Source organism: Prionailurus viverrinus, chromosome A3 (assembly GCF_022837055.1).
Source record: "Prionailurus viverrinus isolate Anna chromosome A3, UM_Priviv_1.0, whole genome shotgun sequence".
NCBI lineage: Eukaryota > Metazoa > Chordata > Mammalia > Carnivora > Felidae > Prionailurus > Prionailurus viverrinus.
Window position 1 is genome coordinate 24,020,958 of NC_062563.1, and position 19,973 is coordinate 24,040,930.

The 19,973-nt window shown below is 46.2% G+C and overlaps 1 protein-coding gene and 1 long non-coding RNA gene across 6 annotated transcripts in view; one reads left to right on the plus strand and one right to left on the minus strand.

The window, feature by feature from the left end:
- Positions 1-19,973, minus strand: part of MMP24 (matrix metallopeptidase 24) — a 73,600-nt gene that overhangs the window by 10,380 nt on the left and 43,247 nt on the right. For 4 of the 5 annotated variants that reach the window (XM_047851785.1, XM_047851782.1, XM_047851784.1 and 1 more), the window contains 4 exons: positions 15,551-15,699; positions 11,190-11,306; positions 9,367-9,671; positions 286-447 (listed from right to left, as the gene is read on the minus strand). In XM_047851785.1, coding sequence (XP_047707741.1) covers positions 286-447; positions 9,367-9,671; positions 11,190-11,306; positions 15,551-15,606 — 640 coding nt within the window. In that variant the 5' untranslated portion in view covers positions 15,607-15,699. Of the gene's footprint in view, positions 1-285; positions 448-9,366; positions 9,672-11,189; positions 11,307-15,550; positions 15,700-19,973 lie in introns of those variants that run through there. The other variant, XM_047851786.1, reaches the window with a different exon arrangement.
- Positions 1-19,973, plus strand: part of LOC125161752 (uncharacterized) — an 86,632-nt gene that overhangs the window by 6,338 nt on the left and 60,321 nt on the right. Inside the window, exon 2 of the long non-coding RNA XR_007150738.1 lies at positions 3,896-4,008. This is a non-coding gene — a long non-coding RNA (uncharacterized LOC125161752). The remainder of the gene's footprint in view (positions 1-3,895; positions 4,009-19,973) is intronic.

Sequence of the window (19,973 nt, forward strand, 5' to 3'; positions counted from 1 at the left end):
TGTGCTTCATAGCCCAGGGGCTGAGGCGGCCTGGGCTATGCTGACATACATTTGCTCAAGCAAACTGGTCTTCCCATCTCAACTGACTTGACCAAAACAAGACCTTTGCATTACCAGTGTGAACAGAGAACTGGGAGGGAGGCATGGTAGCAGGCCTTTTATATCTTATCAAAATATCAGCATAGCCTCTCCTTTTTTCTTGCTTAAGAAAACAACCCACTCAGGCAGCTAGTCACAGCCCAGCCCTTAAGAAGGAGCAGCAGCCCCCTCTCCCCTGCCACACACCGTAGATCTTCTGGATGCCCTGGAGATCATCCTGAGGCAGTTTGAAGTTGTGTGTCTCCATGTACTGGTAGAAGGGCGCCATGATGGCGCTGGGGTCGTTGGAGTGCTCCAGTCCTAGCGCATGGCCCAGCTCGTGCACAGCCACCAGGAAGAGGTCATTCCCTGTGGAGAGGGGAGTGGGGAGGTGCCCAGGGCACCCACTTAGGTATCAGTCAACCCATTGCTTCAGCCAACACTGAGCATAGGCTTTGTGCCAGACCCTGTGCTGGAGAAATCATACACAGTCCTGCCTTTCAGAACTCTCGGTATAGTGGGGGATTTGGAGAGAGAAACAAAATAAGTGAGATTAATGTTCCAGGTGCTTTAATAGAAGTCTGTAAGGGTGGAGTGAGGATTCTGAGAAGCGAGGAGTGATTTAAACTTGAAGGAAGATGTGCAGGGAAAGCTTCATAATGGTGAAGTTTACCTCAAGTCTTGAAAGATAAGAAGTTAGGAGAATGGATTCAGAGGGTAGGAGAGGGAGGGGTGGGGGTGGCATTCCTGACAGAGGGAACGCTAAAAACAAGATCCAGGGACAAGCAGGCTCATTCCACTTGGCTCTAGAACAAAGCAGGAGGGGAGGGCAGAGAGAGATGAGGTCAGCCAGGCTGGCAAGTGGGGTTCTGTGATGCCACGCAAAGGAATTTGGATTGGCTTCTTGGCCAGTGGGGGGTTTAGGGCAGGAGTGGGGGTGGTGACATGATGAGTCACTCTGGCTGCTCCGCGCTGAGGAGGGCTGAGAGGGGAAGGAGACCAGAAGCAGGGCTTCCGTGCGCTTTTGGGAAGAAGGTAGAAGGGTCTGGGTGAGAGATGAAAAGGGCAAAGCCAGGGCAGGGAGTACGATGAGCAGAGGGGAGGTCTGGGGGTGGCAGGCTGGCAGTCAGTGTCAGGAGGTCCAGGGGCAGGCAGGGCCCTGATCGTGAGGCGGCTCTCAGTCCAGCAAGACCTTAGTTCTGAAACAACTGAACCTCGGCCAAGATCAAGGCAGGGACTCAAATGCGAGCGAAAACAACAAAGTCCAGGTGCCGAAAGTGGGACACGGGATCCCGAGCGCGAAGCTGAGGCAGCAACATGGCACAGTGGTCATGAGCGTGGGCCCCTGAGCCAGATAGACCTCCTTCGTTTCCAGCTTTGTGAACTTGGCCAGAAGGTCTACCTTCTAATCTTCAATATCTTCATTTGTAAAACGGGGAGATCGTACCCCCTTCATAGGGTTATGTGAGGATTGGATGAGGTAATATGTGTGAAGGGTGTGGCACTGCACAGGAGCTGTTGTTACCAGACATCAGATGGAAGCTTGGTGCCTGGAACAAGCCCATCGACCAGAAAGGAAGCATAAGGCCAGTGGGGTTCCAGCTACCAGATTTTCTTAAGCCAACTCCTCTGAGCCTCTGGATTGGGCCTGGGACAGAGCAAGGCCCGACTTTGGGGGGATTAAGTAACCCCAGCTTTGGGAAAGAAACACAAGAGACAGGGAGTTGGGCAGGCTGTCATACTGATAGTCCTGACCTGTCTGTCCATTTGAAAACTCTTGCTTGCCTTGACCTTTGGCATTTGAGCTCTGCCTCTCATTGCCCTGCCCTAAGGCATGCTACAGCTCATTCCTGTCGGTTCCGAGTGCAGGGGAGGCTACCAGGGACCCAGGAGGTGGTCAGGAGTCCTAGTGCCTACTTTGGCTCTGGTGTCACTGGCAAAGTTGCCCAGCCCAGCCCAACTGAGGGACCCATGAGAATCAGATGGGACTGAGGATTGTCTCTGGCCATTTTGGCTACGGTCTCGGAAGAGAGAAGAGCCTTATGGGGCAGACCCCGACGCAAGCATGCCTGCCGCTCTGCTGACACCACCCGTGTCTTCAGCAAAATGGGGATGGGCAAGATCAGTGCAAGGTTGGCCAAGAGCCTGGGGCTGGCCTTCTGCTGGGGAAGGGCAAGCTGGCAGGAGGAGGCCAGGCCACCCCCAGTTCCTTCCTCGGGTCCTGGTTCCTCTGGCACCGGGGAAGGGTGAGCTCATCTCTCAGCTCTATCCCAAACAAAGGCGGCTGCTAGAGCCAGCGGAAGGCAGCTCTGCTTCCTGGGGGCTGGTCCTGCCTAGCTCTGCCTCCTGGCCTATTCTTCCACCTTCACAAGCTGTTCGGGCCTCTTGTCTGCTGACCAGGCTCTTCCTCAGGGGGCATCCACAGGGATCTCCACTGGGAACCAGGGAGCAGCGCTCTGAGTACTTGGCAAGACTCTAAACCTTTGTCCTCAGCCTGTGTCTGTTACTCTGTAGCCTCTGTGCCTGGATCCCTGCAGAGAATAGGAGTAAGCCCTTGAAGGAAAAGGGACTGTGGGTTTATTCCAGGGACCAAAAAGCAGAAAAGAACTGGGGGAACTGGCATCCTGTTGCACAGAAGCCCAAGAGACCTGCTAAGTGGGGGCTGCTCTGGGGAGATGGAAGGACAGGGAAGGGCAGAAGAACTCCCTGGAGCTAGAGAGGGCAGAATGCTAGGAAGGCAGAAGGATGGAGAATATCCCAGTGCTTAATAGGCAGGTGGCTGTTAGGGTCTTCACTCTCCAAGAGGGTGAGAAACAAGGAAGCAGAGTAGTCAGAAGTGCGGTCTGAGGGAGCCAGAAGGACATGAATCCCAGCTCTGCCATGTTGCAGCAGTGTGACATTTTAAATCTCTTCTTCTGTAAAATGCAGGGAATAACGGTACCTGCATTCTAAGAATGAGGGTGAAATTAATGGGGCAAGGTAGGCAAAGTGCTCACATCTGCCTCCTGGCACAGAACTACAGATCACTATTAATTAGCAGGGTCACATTGAGGTATGTGAGGGGACCAACATCCCCAATAGGGAGTGTTCCTGTGGGCTGGGAGCTCAAGTCCCAGCAGGGGTCTCCTAGCAGGTACCCAAAACTCTTACTCAACTATCTCTGCTTCGTTTCCTTCCCGTGGAACCTCCATACTTGATCAGTCCCATCTCATCAAGCCCTCCAGCCCCCCAAAGGCTATAACATTTCCTTTTGCCTCCATTCTTTTGCCAGTGCTGTCCCCTCTACCCAGAATAGCCTTACTCCTTCAAAGTTCAGCTCAGTGCCACATTTTCCAGAAAGACTTCCTTGATTTCCCCCACTGGCAGTGAGTGATTCCTCCTCTACCCTCCCAGCAGTTTATCTGAACCATCTTTATGGCACTGATCACTTTCCACCATACGTTACAGCCACCAGCACACTCTCTCTTCCGCTCCAGGGGTGTGAGCTCCTCGAGGGCAAGCTTTGTGCAGCCAGGATGGAACAGTGCCAAACATTCAGTATTTTTCCAGGTGTGGTTCTTGGACCACCTGCAGCATAATCACCTGGGGCGATTACTAAAAATTCAGAGTCCTGGGTACATACCTGGCTCTGCCACTTACTATGTGAGTTTTTATAACCACACGGAACTTTACATTCCTCATCTGTTAAAGGGATATTATGATCCCTGCCTGGTCTAGCTCCCAGGGTCGGGGGAGAGTCACAGACGTGATTGCAGAAGAACTCTACTCTGTGAAGGGCTGGTCTCAATGACGCTTCCTGTCTTGTCACCTTTCTCAGGGCTGGGCTTCCTTCTCATCAGAGCTTAGTGAACTCAGACATCACTGTTGGACTCCTTGAAAAGAGATGAGGACAGAAGGTGCCTGGAAGCAGCCCCTGAAGCCAGCTGGAAGGTATGGTGGGCCAGACTGCCCTTCACACAGACTCCAATGACGTGGAGAATCAGGATCACCCTTACACCCTTATAATGCAGTGGTTCTCTAGGAGAGCCTTTTAAACACATAGGTGGAGGAGCTTCTGATTCAGGAGTTTTGGGTTAGGACTTAGGCAACATTTTTTGTTTTTTAAATTAAGTTCCCTCAAGTGAATTTTATAGTGATTGGCTCAGGCTGACACACCTGAGCCAAGCACTCACCCTCAGCATCACTAACAGTGGGGCAGCCTATATCATATGTGCTTTCTAACGTGATGCAGAAGGGAGGACCCAACCACTCCAGAAGCTCTTGCCAAAATGTGAATTTAGTCAGGTCTATAGGACTAATTACCAATATTCAGGATATATGAAGAAGGGAGACGTGTTAAAAGTGAATCTGAATTTCATCAAGCCAAATGAGTGTACTGTGGACAAGTGACAGTTTTTTCAACAAATATTGGCGGGGTTGGGGGTGGGGAAGCGAGCTGACTATTGTAAGTGAAAACAGCGTAAGAAACATGTCACCCATGCAGGATGTGTGGATATTGTCTGGATCTTGATGCAAGCAAACAGCTGGAAGGGACATTTTTGAGGCGATTTTGGGAAATGAATACAAACAGGAATTGGATTTTAAGAAATTATTGTTAATTTTGTTGGGTTTGATAATGGTTTTGTGGTTGTGTTAAAAATAATCTATTTGGGGTGCCTGGGTGACTCAGTTGGCTGAGTGTCTAACTCTTGATTTTGGCTTAGGTCATGATCCCAGGGTTGTGGGATCAATCCCTGTGTCAGGCTCCTCGCTGAACATGGAGCCTGCTTAAGATTCTCTCTCTCTCTCTCTCTCTCTCTCTCTCTCTCTCTTTCTGCCCCTCTCCCCTGCTTGTGCTCTCTGTCTCTCTAAAATATATAAAAAGAATTTTTTGAAAGAAAATAATCTATGAGAAGATTTGAAGGAGTACATGCACCCTGATGTTTATAGCAGCACTATCAATAATAGCCAAACTATGGAAAGAGCCTAAGTATCCACCCACTGAAGAATGGATAAAGAAGATGTAGTGTGTATATATGTGTGTGTGTGTGTGTATACATATATGTATGTATGTATATATATGTATGTATATACATATATGTGTGTATGTATATGTATATATGTGTGTATATATGTATATATGTGTGTATGTGTATGTGTGTGTGTATATATACACACACACACACACACACACACACGCAGTGGAATATTACTCAGCCATCAAAGAGAATGAAAGCTTGCCATTTGCAACAATGTGGATGGAGCTAGAGTATATTATGCTAAGCGAAATAAGTCAGTAAGAGAAAGACAACCATGTTTTCACTCATAGGTATAATTTAGGAAACAAAACAGATGAACATATGGGAAGGGGAAGAGAGAGAGAGAGAGAGAAGCAAACCATAAGAGACTCTTAATGATAGAGAACAGACTAAGGGTTGATGGAGGGAGATGGGCTAGATAGGTGATGGGCATTATGGAGGGCACTTGTGATGAGCACTGGGTGTTGTGTGTAAGTGATGAATCACTAAATTCTACTTCTGAAACCAATATTACACTGTATGTTAACTAACTAGAATTTAGATAAAAATTTGGAAGAAAAAAAATAATCTGTTAGGGCTATGTCCTAAAGTATTTACAGATGAAATGATATTGTGCCAAGGATTTTCTTTAAAATACATCAGCCAAAAAATACAAGTGGCAGGGGGAGAGTAGATGAAATAGCAGTGACATCATGTTGGTAATTGCTGAAGCAAGGGGATGGGTGCCTGGGGGTTCATATTATCATTTTCTCTTCTTTTGTGAGTTTGAAGTTTTCCATAATGGAAATTTAGAAGAGAGAAGAGAGCCAATAAACACAAAGTTCCCAGGAGGCTCCATCCACTCCCTCAGTGAATTTATGTGAAAATTAAACGAGATAATATACAGGTGCTCCATAAATCTTGGTTCCTTTCATCTCCTTCCAGAAACCGTCCTAGGGCAACCTGCTGCATCAGGGGTCTATTGCCATAGTTAGGAACTACATCTGAACAGTTCATGCTCAGCTTTCCAGAGCATAGAAAAGTCCCAACTCTTGTCCAAAGAAGACATTGGCCGTCTTGGACTCTCTATCAGAATTGGCAGATGTTCATTGGGATGGGATAGGACTGGGAGGATGCTAGGATTGTGCCTATCCACAGGTCCCAGCTCCTTCCCACGTGCACTCCCAGAAGTTCTTGGGACTTTGAGACTGGGCCCAAGGTCCCCAACAGCAAGGAGTGCTTTCGGGCAGAACAAACCTCAGAGCTGGGAAGAGGAGGGCCGGGTTGTTAAGAGTATCTTCCCAGTGCCTCCTCTGGCCAAGATTCCTTTAAGAATTCATTTGTCTCTATCAGGGCTATAACTGAAATCTTGCCAGCTAACAGTCCCTGCCTGGCACGTAACAGGGCTCAAAAATGTTAGTTTCTTTTCCTCGCACTTTATCAGTTAGCACAGCCAGCCATTCGTTGACACTGATTCAAGAATAAGCATGGGAGAAAGAAGAGGTGTTCAGAAAGCCAGGAAACACATTCAGGACATAAGGAAAGGGATACCAGGGCAGAGGAAATGGAGCTGGATAGGAAAGAGAACCAACATTTGAAGAGGGCAAGGGACAAAGAGAAATGCGACAGTTTCGTATCTTTGCAGAGGCTGAGCCTTGGCCAAAACACTTCCTGAACCATCCTTTCACAGATGAGCCAAGGGTTGCCGATCCTTGATTCATGCATGCAATGATATGAAATGTTCTCAAGGAGGCTGTCCTCATCCAAAGACACCAGACTCAGCCTCTGAGGAGACAGGCCTATACAAGTGTGCTCTCAGCCTGAAGCATAGCCTAAGTAAAAGAATGCCCTGTGTTTCCCAAACTTGCCTACGCTTAAGAATCAGAGTGTCCAGGGGTAGGCCTTGGGAATCTATATATATGACAAGAAACCCGGGTGATTCTTATGATCAGGCAAGTTAAGGAAACTCTGAGGATAAAGACAGTGTTTCTCAAGGGGGATGGAACACGTATATCAGAAGTGCCTGGAGAATTTATTACAACAAGTGCAGATTCCCAAGCCTGACCCCAGAATCAGAGAATCAGAATAGCAAGTTAAGGGCCTAGAACCTCCCCTAACCTGGAATGTGCTTTTTTAAACATATATTTTTTTTAATTTTTAAAAATGTTTATTCATTTTTGAGAGAGAGAGAGAGAGCAAGCAGGGGAGGAGCAGAGAGAGAGAGGGACACAGAATCTGAAGCAGGCTCCAGGCTCTGAGCTCTCAGCACAGAGCCTGATGTGGAGCTTGAACTCACAAACCGTGAGATCATGACCTGAGCAGAAGTCGGACACTTAACCAACTGAGCCACCCAGGAGCCCCTAAAAAGATTTCTGGGTGATTCTGGTGTGCCCTGCAATTTGAGAACCATGAAAGTTTAGCTTGGTAGCTGAGAGTATGTGCTTCAGGGGTGTCTGGCTAGTTCAGTCAGTAGAGCATGCAACTCTTGATCTCAGGATTGGGAGTCTGAGCCCCACGTTGGGTGCATAGGTACTCAAAAAAAAAAAAAAAAAAAAAGAGTATGTGTTTCGGAGTCATAATACCCAGGTTCAAAGCCTTACTTTCACCAACTATGGGACTGTAGATAGACTACTTAATGTTTCTACATACCTCAGTTTACCTATCTATAAAATGGAGGTCATAATAATAAATATATACTACATAGTATGTGGAAAGCACTTGACATGGATCTCAGGATATCAACATGCTAATCATTATCTGTTCTCCCTAAAAGCCAGAATCCTCTATCCCTTTCTCCTCCGCACTCATCTCCGCATTTTCTTGGTATTTTTGCTACAAGCTTCAGTACAGTCTGCTTTGTGACAGGGTTACTTATATACACACTGTCCCCCCCCCCGCCCCCCCCCACTTAGCTGTGGACTACTAGAAGGCAGAGAGCATGTCTTTTTTAAAATGTTTGGAGCCACCCCACCCCCCACCCCCCAGGCCACCAGGCTGTGTATCATGTTACACTAGGGTTGGAAGGGAGCTTAGAGATCACCTAGTCCAGTCCCTCATTTTTATCTAGCTAGCTAGCTAGCTAGCTAGCTATTTTTAAAGAGAGATGTTATTTTTTTTTAATGTTTATTAATTCTTAGGGGGAGAGAAATAGAGAGCCAGTGGAGGAAAGGGCAGAGAGAGAGGGAGACAGAGAATCCCAAGCAGGTTCGGCTCAGTGAGTGCAGAGCCCGGTGTGGGGCTTGAACCCACGAACCGCGAGATCATGACCTGAGCCAAAATCAAGAGTTGGATGCTTAACCGACTGAGCCACCCAGGCACCCTCAGTCCCTCATTTTTTATATGAGGAGATTGAGGGTGAATCATTTGCCCAGAGTCACACAGCCAGGTTGTTGAGCAGTGGTTTGAGCCCTAACTACCCACTTCCAGCTTTGCCATTCCAGCCCGAAGCCTTTCATCTTAAAAATGGACATAATGAGGGGCATCTGGGTGGCTCAGTTGGTTGAGTGTCTGACTTTGGCTCAGGTCATGATCTCACGGTTTGTGGGTTCAAGCCCTGCATTGGGCTCTCTGCTGTCAGTACTGACCCTGCTTCAGATTCTCTGTCCCCCTCTTCCTGTCCCTCCCCCACTTGTACTCTCTCTCTCAAAAATAAATAAACATTAAAAAAAATTTTTTTAATGTAAAAATGGGCATAATGATGTATACTTGCCTGCTTACTAAGCAAGTGCTTTAGGAGTAAACACTGATGGAGAATGCTTTTGCAACCTGAAGAGTATTGTTACTATTACTGTACAATACTGACTCTGGTTCCATATAATACTCATTGAGTCACAGTGGTGAGGAGCAAGTTAACCAAGGATTTTAGAGTAACTATGGGGCCTATTATTCACCCATGAGGTTGATATAAGGGAAAGAGAGTAATGGTATCTCTTAAGATGGCCTTTGAAGCCACTATCAGGCCAGAGCCTACCACTTTCACACCCCACTTTCAGCTTTAATGGCTTTTTTTACCTTTTTCTCAAGCCTCTGATCCATTACTTTATCTTCTTATTCATGGCCTGACCCCTCCCTCTTGACTCAGCCCCCTTAGACCATTTACTAAGTGATCTGGCTCAACTCCGGGGCCCTGGTCTTGAGGGACCAGAAACCTCAGTTCCCACCCTCCTAGGTTCTTAGTTCTTGGACATGAAGTTACAGGGCAGGAAGCTTATCTATGGCATCCCAAGTTCTTCCTCAGGACTTCTTTCCCTGAAAATCCAGGACTGACCCCCTGTCCCCCTCATGGCCTTACCATCATGGTTGGCATTTCCTAGTGTCCACGGCTCATCTGAATCAAAGTGAGTGTCTCCTCCAATCCCTGGGCCAGGAAAGTAGGCATGGGCCAGGAATCCCCCTTCTCCATCAAATGGGGAGCTGTCGCCATGGAAACCAGAAGCAAAGAAGATCATGATGTCTGCCTCCTTCCGGTCACTTTTGATCTCATGATATGGCACCTCTTCAAAGGTCAGCGGGGTCACCTTCTGCCACACATCAAAAGCCTGGCGAATTGCTTTCCGTGTGTCTAGCTCCCCCACCTTTGGGGTGTAGTTGTGAATGCTGGTAAGAGAAGAAAGGATCATTAGGGAGGAACAGTCAGAGTCAGAGGCTTGCAGAGCTAGAAGGGACAGCAGAGACCACAGGGACCAGTAATCTTCACATTTTGAACCCTAGAATTCTGCTGAGGTATCCCAAGGGTTGAAGAAGAGGCTAGGTGGGCAAGGCTCTGGGTCCCCACCCCTGCCTCAGTCAGAGCAGCTTTGCTGTGATCAATGTTTTGTATCTGCACTCTCACAAAGTTTGTGTTGAAAACAGAATTCCACTTGAGCTTGCAGAAAAAAAAAATTAAGTTCGTGGATAGCATTTTCTAAGTTTTAAGTTTTTCTCCCAAAACACAAAGCATATGTATAGAACATTTAAAAAGGTATAGAAATACTGAAGCAGTGGAGGGTTTAAGTGAAACATCCCTTTTAAAAATGTTTGGCACCAACTACTTGTCTACTGCTTGTCTACCTAGGAAATTGGTATAGAGTGGTATCTGATTTCGTCAGTTATAGATTTAGCTATTGAAGGTTACAGCAGCCATATTGAATGGTTCTCCATAGCAGAACGTCATTACTCCTGGGTGCTCTGCCTCCTGAACACCTGGGCAAGGATTATTCACCCATTCTATAGGTAAGAAAACTGAGGCCAGAGAGGTTGAGTAATAGAAGTTAAGGTTAGAAGCCAGTTCTTTCTCTTGATTCATTTTACCACTTCAGGAGATCTTAAGATCTATCCAGTTTCTAACCCAGATTCTTCTTGGGTTTCCTTCTTTTGTCAGAATTCTAGAAAAAGCCTGTTCTGGTTTCTATAGCTCATCAGCAGGAGAGCCCTTCATTCTTCAGCTTTTAGGATCTCTGTCTTAGATCCTACCCCTGAACCCAAGGCATCCACTGAGATGGAATCAGAGCCTTGAGAGGTGCCAGCCAGAGCCCAGCTGAGCCTGCCCTATGCCTGGCCTTTCCTGCAGCCCTACTCTGAATTCTGCTGTCTGAGTCTGCTGTGATGGGCTCCGCCATCCCTGTCCTTGGTCACTGGTCTGACTTGGAGGCTGATCCTCTTCAGCCCTTGGTTTCCCCAGACACTTCAGGAGTGAGTCTGCTAACAACTGGAGCTCTGCTGGGAAGTTTGGGTGAAGTCTGTCAGGCTAAGTGGAGAAGGGATCCAGATAAAAGGAAGTGGGTGGGGTTTGGCAAGCAGTGATAGGGAGAGTGAGTTCAGCCATGGCTCTTTATCACAGCTGAGAGTTGCTGAACAATCCCTATCCCACTTTCTCAAACTGTAGGACTCTAAACAGGACACAGCTAATGAGCCCCCAAAGGACCAAATAAACCTGAAGTTCGAGATACGGCATCCTCTGGAAGCCACAAGGGGGACAAAGTGATAGCCTTTCAGCACCTGGTCCTGATGCCCGCATACTTGGCTCTCACCCTGATCACAGACCCACCTACACCGTGAACCTCTGAAACTCAGGCCAGGACAAAACTGAGTGTGGGTGAAGCCAAAGCCACGGAAGAGGAGAGGTAGTGAAAGCACCTGTAGGTGATGTGTTTTTGTCTCCACTTCTGTCCAGTCAGGGCATAGCGCTTGTTCCTCCGCCTACGGCTTAAGTGGGGGTGATCAGGGACACCACAGCGGGGTTTCTTCATCCACCTGGGCAGAGAGAGGACACACACACACACACACACACACACACACGTGTTGTGGTCACGGGACACTCTAGGAAGGCATTGCAGTCTAAATAGCAGTGTGCATCCTGATGCTAGACTCTGGGGCCCTGGCTCTGAGGGGTTCCCCCACAGGAACACAATAGACTGATTACTTAATTCATTCATTTACAATTGATTATGCCAACACAGGGCTGAATTAGAGCCTGGGAGTCAGAGACACAGGCTTGATGGTTCTAGCTCCACCACTAATTGTAGGAGCCCAAGCAAACGATCATTGTGAACTTCAGTTTCCTCCTCTGCCACACGAGAATCACAGCTCTCACTGTCCTTAGGTTATAGAAAGCCTCAAAGGAGGGGGTATATGTGGAAATACTCTGTAAATGGAATTAGATCACATCACTCCCTGGTTTAAAACCCTTCAATGATTTCCCCCAAACACCTAGAATAAGATCCAAACTCCTCACATTGGTCCACAGGGACGCACACAATCAAGCTCCTGTCTACACGTCAGACGACATCTTCCCCCTCCTTCCCCCTCATAGACTCTGCTCCAGCCACAATGGCCTTCTTGCTGTGTCTTGCACATGCTAAGATTATTCCCACTTCAGGGCCTTTGTTCCCTCTGCTTTGCGATGCTCTTCTTCTTCACATGGTTTGCTTTTCATTAAGGTCTCTGCTCAAACGTTCCCCTTTAGAGAGGACTTCCCTGCCCACCCTATCTGAAATAGCTTCCTCCTCCCATCCTGCCGCTATCTGCTTATCCTGCTTCATTTTTCTTCATAGCATTAGTCATTGCCTGAAATGATATAATATATTCACTTTTTTGTTTAGTCTTTGTCTCTCTTAGCAGATTCTAAGTTCCATGAGGATAGGAACCTTGCCTGTACAGTGGCTGACACAGAAGATGTTCAATAATGATTTGTTGAATGAATGAATGAATGAATGAATGAATGAATCAGAACTACCCAAAAGTAGAATGGCATAGCTTGTAAGACAGCAAATTCCTTTTTGCTATAGATGTTCAAAATGTGTAGGATTGTAGGACTGTAAGACTTAGAATTCTCTGCAGCATTTAGTGTGCTGTATTGTGATTTTAAATCTATTAGTCCATTACCTTTTTTTTTTTTTTTTTTTTTTTAAATTTTTTTTTTTTTCAACGTTTATTTATTTTTGGGACAGAGAGAGACAGAGCATGAACGGGGGAGGGGCAGAGAGAGAGGGAGACACAGAATCGGAAACAGGCTCCAGGCTCTGAGCCATCAGCCCAGAGCCTGACGCGGGGCTCGAACTCCCGGACCGGGAGATCGTGACCTGGCTGAAGTCGGATGCTTAACCGACTGCGCCACCCAGGCGCCCCTCCATTACCTTTAATAAATGGCAAATTCTCTGAGGACTGGAATGTTATTATATTCATCATTGCGTCCCCAGAAGCTAGTCCAGTGCCTGGAACTAAGTAAATCCTGATAACTCTTTGTTGTCAGGTTAAGTTACATTTCGGGATTAGTGAGTCTGGGACATCGTTAAAAAAAAAAAAAAGGCCAGGGTAGGATATTTTAAAAGATCATGGCAAATTGGAGCCCAGGTCATCCTTGCATTTTATTTCCCTGTGCTGGCCCAATGACCAACTCTAGCTTGAGATTGCTGGAGGGGAAAACAGTCTACCTCAGGTACGGTTGTTGAAAGCAGTTGTCATTGGCAATATAGAGACTATTTTAACCAAATAGTTTTTTAAAAGCCCCCTGAGGGACTTAACCAGGTCTTACTCATCTTTGCATGCTTCATATTGCCTAGAGTGCCTGTACTCAGAAATGAATAATAAAAGACATAATAATAATAATATCATGTATTTGTATAAACATTTCTAATTGTTACAGTGTCTGTGTTCTTTTAAAGAAATGTTTTGATTCTTGAAACAACTCTGTGAGGTAGCCAGAAACTATTTATCCTCAATTTTGCAGATGAGGGAAAAGACACACAGATAAATCAAGTAACTTGCAAAATATAGCTTTGAGGCAGGACTGGAACTTAGTTGAATGAATAAGTGAACTAGTAATGAATGCAATTTAACAAACAAAAGCAAACAAACAAAAGCCTGTGCTTAGCACAGGTTTGGGTTACAGGATATGTTGAATGAAGGAATGAATGAGTGGTGAACAATGTGTAACATTTCCCAAGGTAGGCACTCAAAAATTAGTACTTTAAAACGCTAATCTCGCTTTCTTTCACTGACAGTCCTTGGGAAGAATGGGGAGCTACCTCTGCTACAGCAAGGCTGAGCTAGACCTGGAAGGGCCCCCAGGGAGGAAAGAGGCCCAGAGAAAGGCAGTGACTGCCCAAGGTCACAGAGCTGGAAGGGAAACTAAGGTCTCTAAACTCTACCCCCAAACAGCCTCCCCACTCAGGTCTGGGATTAAGCATGAGCGCATTCTCCCTTCTCGTGCCTCCCAAACAGCGTTCCCCCCGTCTTCCTACAAAAAAGTGGGGGCAGAAATGCAAGTGGGAAATGCCATCCTCCTCCCTCAGATCATTCCGTCCACCTGCCACTCTCTGAACCCTGTCCAACAGGCCTGGGGCTTTCTGGAACAGAGTAAAACCCAAGGCCAGGTGGTGCCTCAGCAGAGACATCAGTGCTCCTGCCCCAGGACGCACTGCCATGAAGCCTGCACAAAGCCCTCAAAATAACCTCCACTTTGAAAGGCGGCCGGGCTGTCTTCAACCAACTCACTCACGAGGCCACACGAGGCCACAGGGCCAAGGCTTCCACTGTCCTCACGATACCATAGCAGCGGTCAAACATATTGTCTCAGAAGTTCACAATCTTGCAGTCAGAGAATCCGAAGAATAGAAAATGTTCCTACAGAATTATAGGATCATAAAACCCCAGACTCACCAAATGTTAACAGCTTAGAATAATGGGATCTAGAATCTGAGAGTCGTAATCCAACACCCCCCTTTGTAACTGAACAAGCTGGGACCCAGAGAGATGAATCTCTCAAGGAGTGAGTGACTCACCCTCCGGGGGCGGGGGGAGGATTGATCCTGGATCCACAATCAGCTGGATTCTCTGTTCCCCACCCACCACCTCCCCACACCCCCTCATGGGGCCCTGCTCCCTGCTTCCACCTCTGCTCAGGACCCCACCGCTCACCGCCTCCTTGGGAAGCTCCCCCGGGCTCTCTGCCATGCCCTCACTGCAGCAATGGGCAATGGCTTTCCTTCAGCTGCTTTAATGACTTTTATGGCTATTTCCTAAACAAATGTGAGGATACATAACTCTCTCTGATCTTCAAACAAACTACCTTCTATTTGTCCTTCACTGATAGGCTTCTAGAAAGTCTTGCCTACACTTGCCATCTCTACTCATCATCTCCCCTTCCACCCCCTGCAGTCTGACCCTGCAAGGGCTTCCTGGCTGCTAAACTCGGCTGACACTTTTGGATCTCCTAAGTGATCACTCTGCAGCAGCCGGCCCGCTCACCATCCCCGCTTCTCTACCGTGACACATAGCCCCTGGCTTCCTCCATTGCTCTGGCCGCTCCTCTTCAGCTTGCATCATGAGGATTCCATTCTCGGCACCCGTCCCTTCCTCTTCTTCGTGCTCCCCCCTGAGTAAATGTGACCGTCCCCATGGTCTGGCTCATTTTGTTATTACTTCCTAAGTATCTCCCTGAAAACAAGTGTTTCCTCCTGAGTTCCAGACTGGTGCAGCTAGATGATTGTACTTTTCACGATGCGGTGAGCCTCTGGAGGGGAGAGATCGTAGGATCCTGTCCAGTGCCTGGCACACGTAGGCATTTAGCAAATATTTGATAAATGGAAAAAGTGGAACAAGAGCTACCAGCTCCTGATCATTCAAGAGCTCTTTGTATCAGCTGAGATGTGTACATCTCAGGGAATGCCAGAGGGGTGATTCATAAAGCCAAAAGTTTTTAGAGTCAGAGGAGGTTTAAGACCATCTCCAACCAAACCTCTTATTGTGCTCAAAAGGAAACTGAGGTCCAGCAGGGATAAGACACTTGTTCAAGATCACACAGCAAATTTCGGGCAGAGTACCTCCCCAGCTCACATAGGAAGGGGCACCTTGGGGTATTCCCTCCCAGGATGATCCTGCAGGAGTGAAAGATAGGAAGGTAGGATGGGCATGGTACATACGTGGGGCCATGACAAATGTGAACTCAAATGTATGTCTGGAAAGTTCGAAGGCATAATGCCCTACACGAATCTTACTCGATTGTTGTCTGATCCAACACACCGGTGACTGGGATCCCATAAAACTGCTGCATAGTGGAGACTGCTGACTGTAAGACCTTCCCTGAGTGCAGCGCGGGTGCCCGTGAGTCATAGGGAAGCAGATAGCCATATGACTTTAACCAGTTCTGAAAGACACATGAAAGAGAAGGATGCATTATGCTGGAGAAGGCTCTGTTCCACCTAGGTGGAGATTTGCCCTTGAAACTAGGGATCATTTTACCGAAGGGACCTATGGACTCATGCTCCGATTGCTTCCCCCTTCATTCCTTCCTGCACACACTGGCAAATAATCTCCAGAAAACCCAGCTCTTGTTGGCTTTCTCCCTTGCTGTAAAGCTTTCATTGGATCTCTACTGGCTACAGAATAAAGATCAAATTTGCATTCAAGGCTTTCCAGGACCCTGCCTCTTTACTCATTTATACAGTGGCTTCCACTGATATGTGACTAGACATGCAAGAACACAAGAATGGTTCCTTCTCTGAAGCAGAGTGACCTGGTAAAATGGGCCACCCAGAAACCATCGTGTCTAAAGTCAGAGTCTGCTGAGGAATCATGCTGTAGAATATTTACTGGCATGAGATTATATACAGTCTATTGCTAACTCCTCCAAAAGAGCAAGCCATTATAAGTATATATAAACAATGCATTACTTAATTTAAATATAAGTACATAAATGTATGCATAGAAAAAAGCATAGAAGGGCACACATGGAAATAAAAAAAATAATAGTATGGTTATGTAAAAGAATTTCTTGTTTTTAGAAAATATACACTGAGGTGTTTTGGCTTATATAATGGTGCACAATGCCTGCAACTTTTTCTTAAACATATTCAGAAAAGAGAGAGAGATGGAGAGGGAGAGGAGAGAGGTGAGAGAGAAGAAACAAATGTAGTAAAGTGTTAGGAACTGGGGAATACAGGTGAGGAGTGTTCAGGAATTCTTTGTCCCATTCTTGAAAACTTTTCTGAAAGTCTGAAGTGATGTCAAAATATTTTTTTAATAAAAAAATAATTAACCATGAATAGCCTTTGTTATAGTATCATGGGGGAGAATTTCTGTTTTCTAAGTTTTACGCATGGAGTCATTTAAAAAATGGAGGAAAATTTTCAAAGGGCAAGAGCATCTGAAAGTAGTTTGGATGAAAAAGCTCACACAGACAATGGCTCTGAAGGACAGCAAAGTAGAGATGATTATTCCCACTGACAAGCATGAGGGAAGCCTGAAGAAACCAGAGCATGAGGAAATATATGTGGCATCAATTGGAAAATGAAGAAAACCTCCATGGGTCTACTGAACCCACAAGCATTTACAGAAACACTCCTACATGCTGGTCTCTGAGCCAGATAGAAGCTGTGGCCCATCCTCAGAGGATTATCCTGAACACCAAGTGATTTAATGAAGGAGAAAGAACTTAGTAAGCGATATTATTCCCTTTGTAATTTTTGCTTGTTTCTATATGAACAAGTCTTATTGTGGATGTGTCTGTTATTACAAGTCAAAGGAAACCATTTTGGGAAGCAAGTAGACCAGAAACTATAAATAAGTTATTATTTGTTTCATCTAAGGTGACTAACATCTTTACTGCCTTGTGATAAAATGCATTTGACTGATTAAAAATAAAACACAACACTAAAGCCTTAACATCTACAACAGCGCGACAACTTAATGTCTTTCATATTGAAATCTAGACCATGTTTTTTGCTCCAAATTATGGCAAAGGATATCAGTACTTCTTGCACTTTTCCAAACACTGAATCTCTTTTATGCTTTTGTGCGTTTTTCCCCTGTCCCTGGGATACTCCTCAGGCAAAAATCTTTTCATTGCTTTAAGGTTCAGCTCATAAGTGACCACTTCTAGAAGACTTCCATCACTCTCCAAACTAAGCTATTTTCTTCCTCTTTTGTGCTCCCTAAGTCCCCTATTATAGATAGTATAGATCTTACAATGTTGGGCTCTAATCATGACTTCACGTGCCAGACTCTGAGTGCCTCAAGGGAAGGGTCTGTGTTCTACCCATCTCTCTATATCCAGTGCCCAGAAGTGTGTGACACACAGTAGCTGCTCATTATGTCTGTTCAATAAACACTGCTGGGCACTTCCTACACCCTAGGCACCTTGCAAGGCTCTGGGGATATAAAGATGCATTATTTGCTCACAGACCAGCCAGTAAATCCACCATGAAAACGTAGCTCTAAAAGTCAGGTATGTACAGGTCTTTATGGGAGAACAAAGGGGAGGTGCCTTCTCCACATGGGGTGGGCATAGGGAGAGAGGGGAACTCAGGGAAGGCTTCCGGGTGGAGAGGGATCTGAGAAGTGTTGAGGGATAAAAAGCATGTGCAATGGCAGGAGGTGTCAGGAGCACGGCACATCCTGATTTGTGTTTCAAATGACGGGAATTGGGGGGAGGGGAGCGTGGTGATGAGAGGGCTGGAAAGTAGAGACATGGAGGGAAGCGGTATGCAATGATCTGTTTATAAAGTGGGCAAATTACAGAGAATCACTTGTGAGTTGACTGTGGCCTAGGATCAGCCAAAAAGCTCAAATACATCATCTAGAAATGGACATGACAGGGCAGCTAAGTTACCCATTGATCATCCAGGTCTCAGCTTCTACTCCCAGATTAAATTATGTCATCAAAGCATTACATTCCTGCACCACATCCTCCCGGCCAGAATGTCATGTTATGTTCCTTGTCTTTATGAAAACCTCAATTAAGTATTATTGGGCTAAGCATCCAACTCTCTTGGCTCGGGTCATGATCTCGTGGTTGGTTCCTGAGATCGAGCCCCAAGTCAGGTTCTGCCATGGCTGCACAGAGCCTGCTTGGGATTCTCTCTCTCTCTCTCTCTCTCTCTCTCTCTCTCAAAATAAATAAACTTAAAAAGACATGAATTATTGGGTTGAATAAATAGGGCATATAGTGGGAAAGAGGCACCTAGTTCTGAGATCGAACAGGTAAATTGAACATCAATTTCCTTGTTTGTAAAATGTAAACAATAATTCCTCCTCCACAGGATTGTTATTAAGGTAAAATGAATAAATGCACTTGACACATAATCATGCAAAGGTGTTTGCTATTGCTGGGGATGGTGTCTCTATTATCTTTTGTAAAATTGAAGTAGAAAACTTGGTCTTTGACTCCTTTGCCTTTTGAAATCTAGTCACTACACCCTCCCACATTCTCCCTGGGCCGAGAGCCAGTCCTGATGGTCCTATGGAGGGCAGTGTGTCTGTCATGGTCCAGTCTGCTTGCTGTTAGGTGGCCTATGGATATGACCATCTCTCACACAGCACCAGGAGCACCACGAGTACCACAGGCGGAGGACTGACAGCTGACATGAACTGTGTACTCTTCACCCTCACCTGGCTTTCTTAGGTGCAAACACAGCTCTTCCTGTCAAGCTTTAGCTTTAGGAAAATGTTTTCCCTATGGAGATGCTTTTTTTTTTTTTTATTTTTAATGTTTATTTTTGAGAGAGACAGAGTATGAGTAGGGGAGGGGCAGAGAGAGAGGGAGACACAGAATCTGAAACAGGCTCCAGGCTCTCAGCTGTCAAACAGAGCCCATCGCAGGGCTTGAACTCAGGAATGGCGAGATCATGACCTAGGCTGAAGTCAGACCCTTAACCGACTGAGCCACCCAGGAGCCCCTTCCCTATGGAGATTCTGTATGCTTTCTGGTTTCAGAAAGTGGACACTGTGTCACCCAGTGGTTTCCCCTCTTGGCCTTTTCCCCAAAGAATCTTTCAACCAAAAGTATGGCTTAAATATGGAACATGGCTATGCTTGGAAGTAACTTACTTTCTTAATCTTTTTCACCACAAGTTTTATTTCGTCCTTAAAAGTCTTACTTAAAAACCTTGTTTCAACCTGTATGCTGTCTCAAACCCTTTCAGAAAGAGGTGTGGTACAAATCTAAAATAAATCAAATTCCTTCTTATCTGTGGAGTCTATTCTCTAGAAATCCAACTAAAATGAATTATGGCATTTGGGAAATGCGTGGGAATTTTTGGACAGATACTGCTGAGAAACCAAGCAGCCAACTGAGGATTTTTTTGAGCACCCACCTCTGAACTAGCACAGGAATTAAGAATCTTCTCCCCTCCTGCTCTCATTACTGTTTATGGCCAGAGATAAGGAACAGGAAACTTTTGGCATAAACCTACTCTTAAGCCTTTGAACACTTTGGGGAATTGAAAGTAGCTCCTCTTCGGTAAAGGGCAACCTGGTTTACCCAGCTCCTTTTCTGGGATACACAAGCAAGGAGTGGCTCAGAGCCAAACAGGATGCACTATGAAGGTCACAGAGTTTAGCTCTGCAGCATCAGGAGATGGGATCTAAGGACTCTGGTCCCAGGCAAATGTCCGGGTCAGGACCAAACACTAGAATGGATCA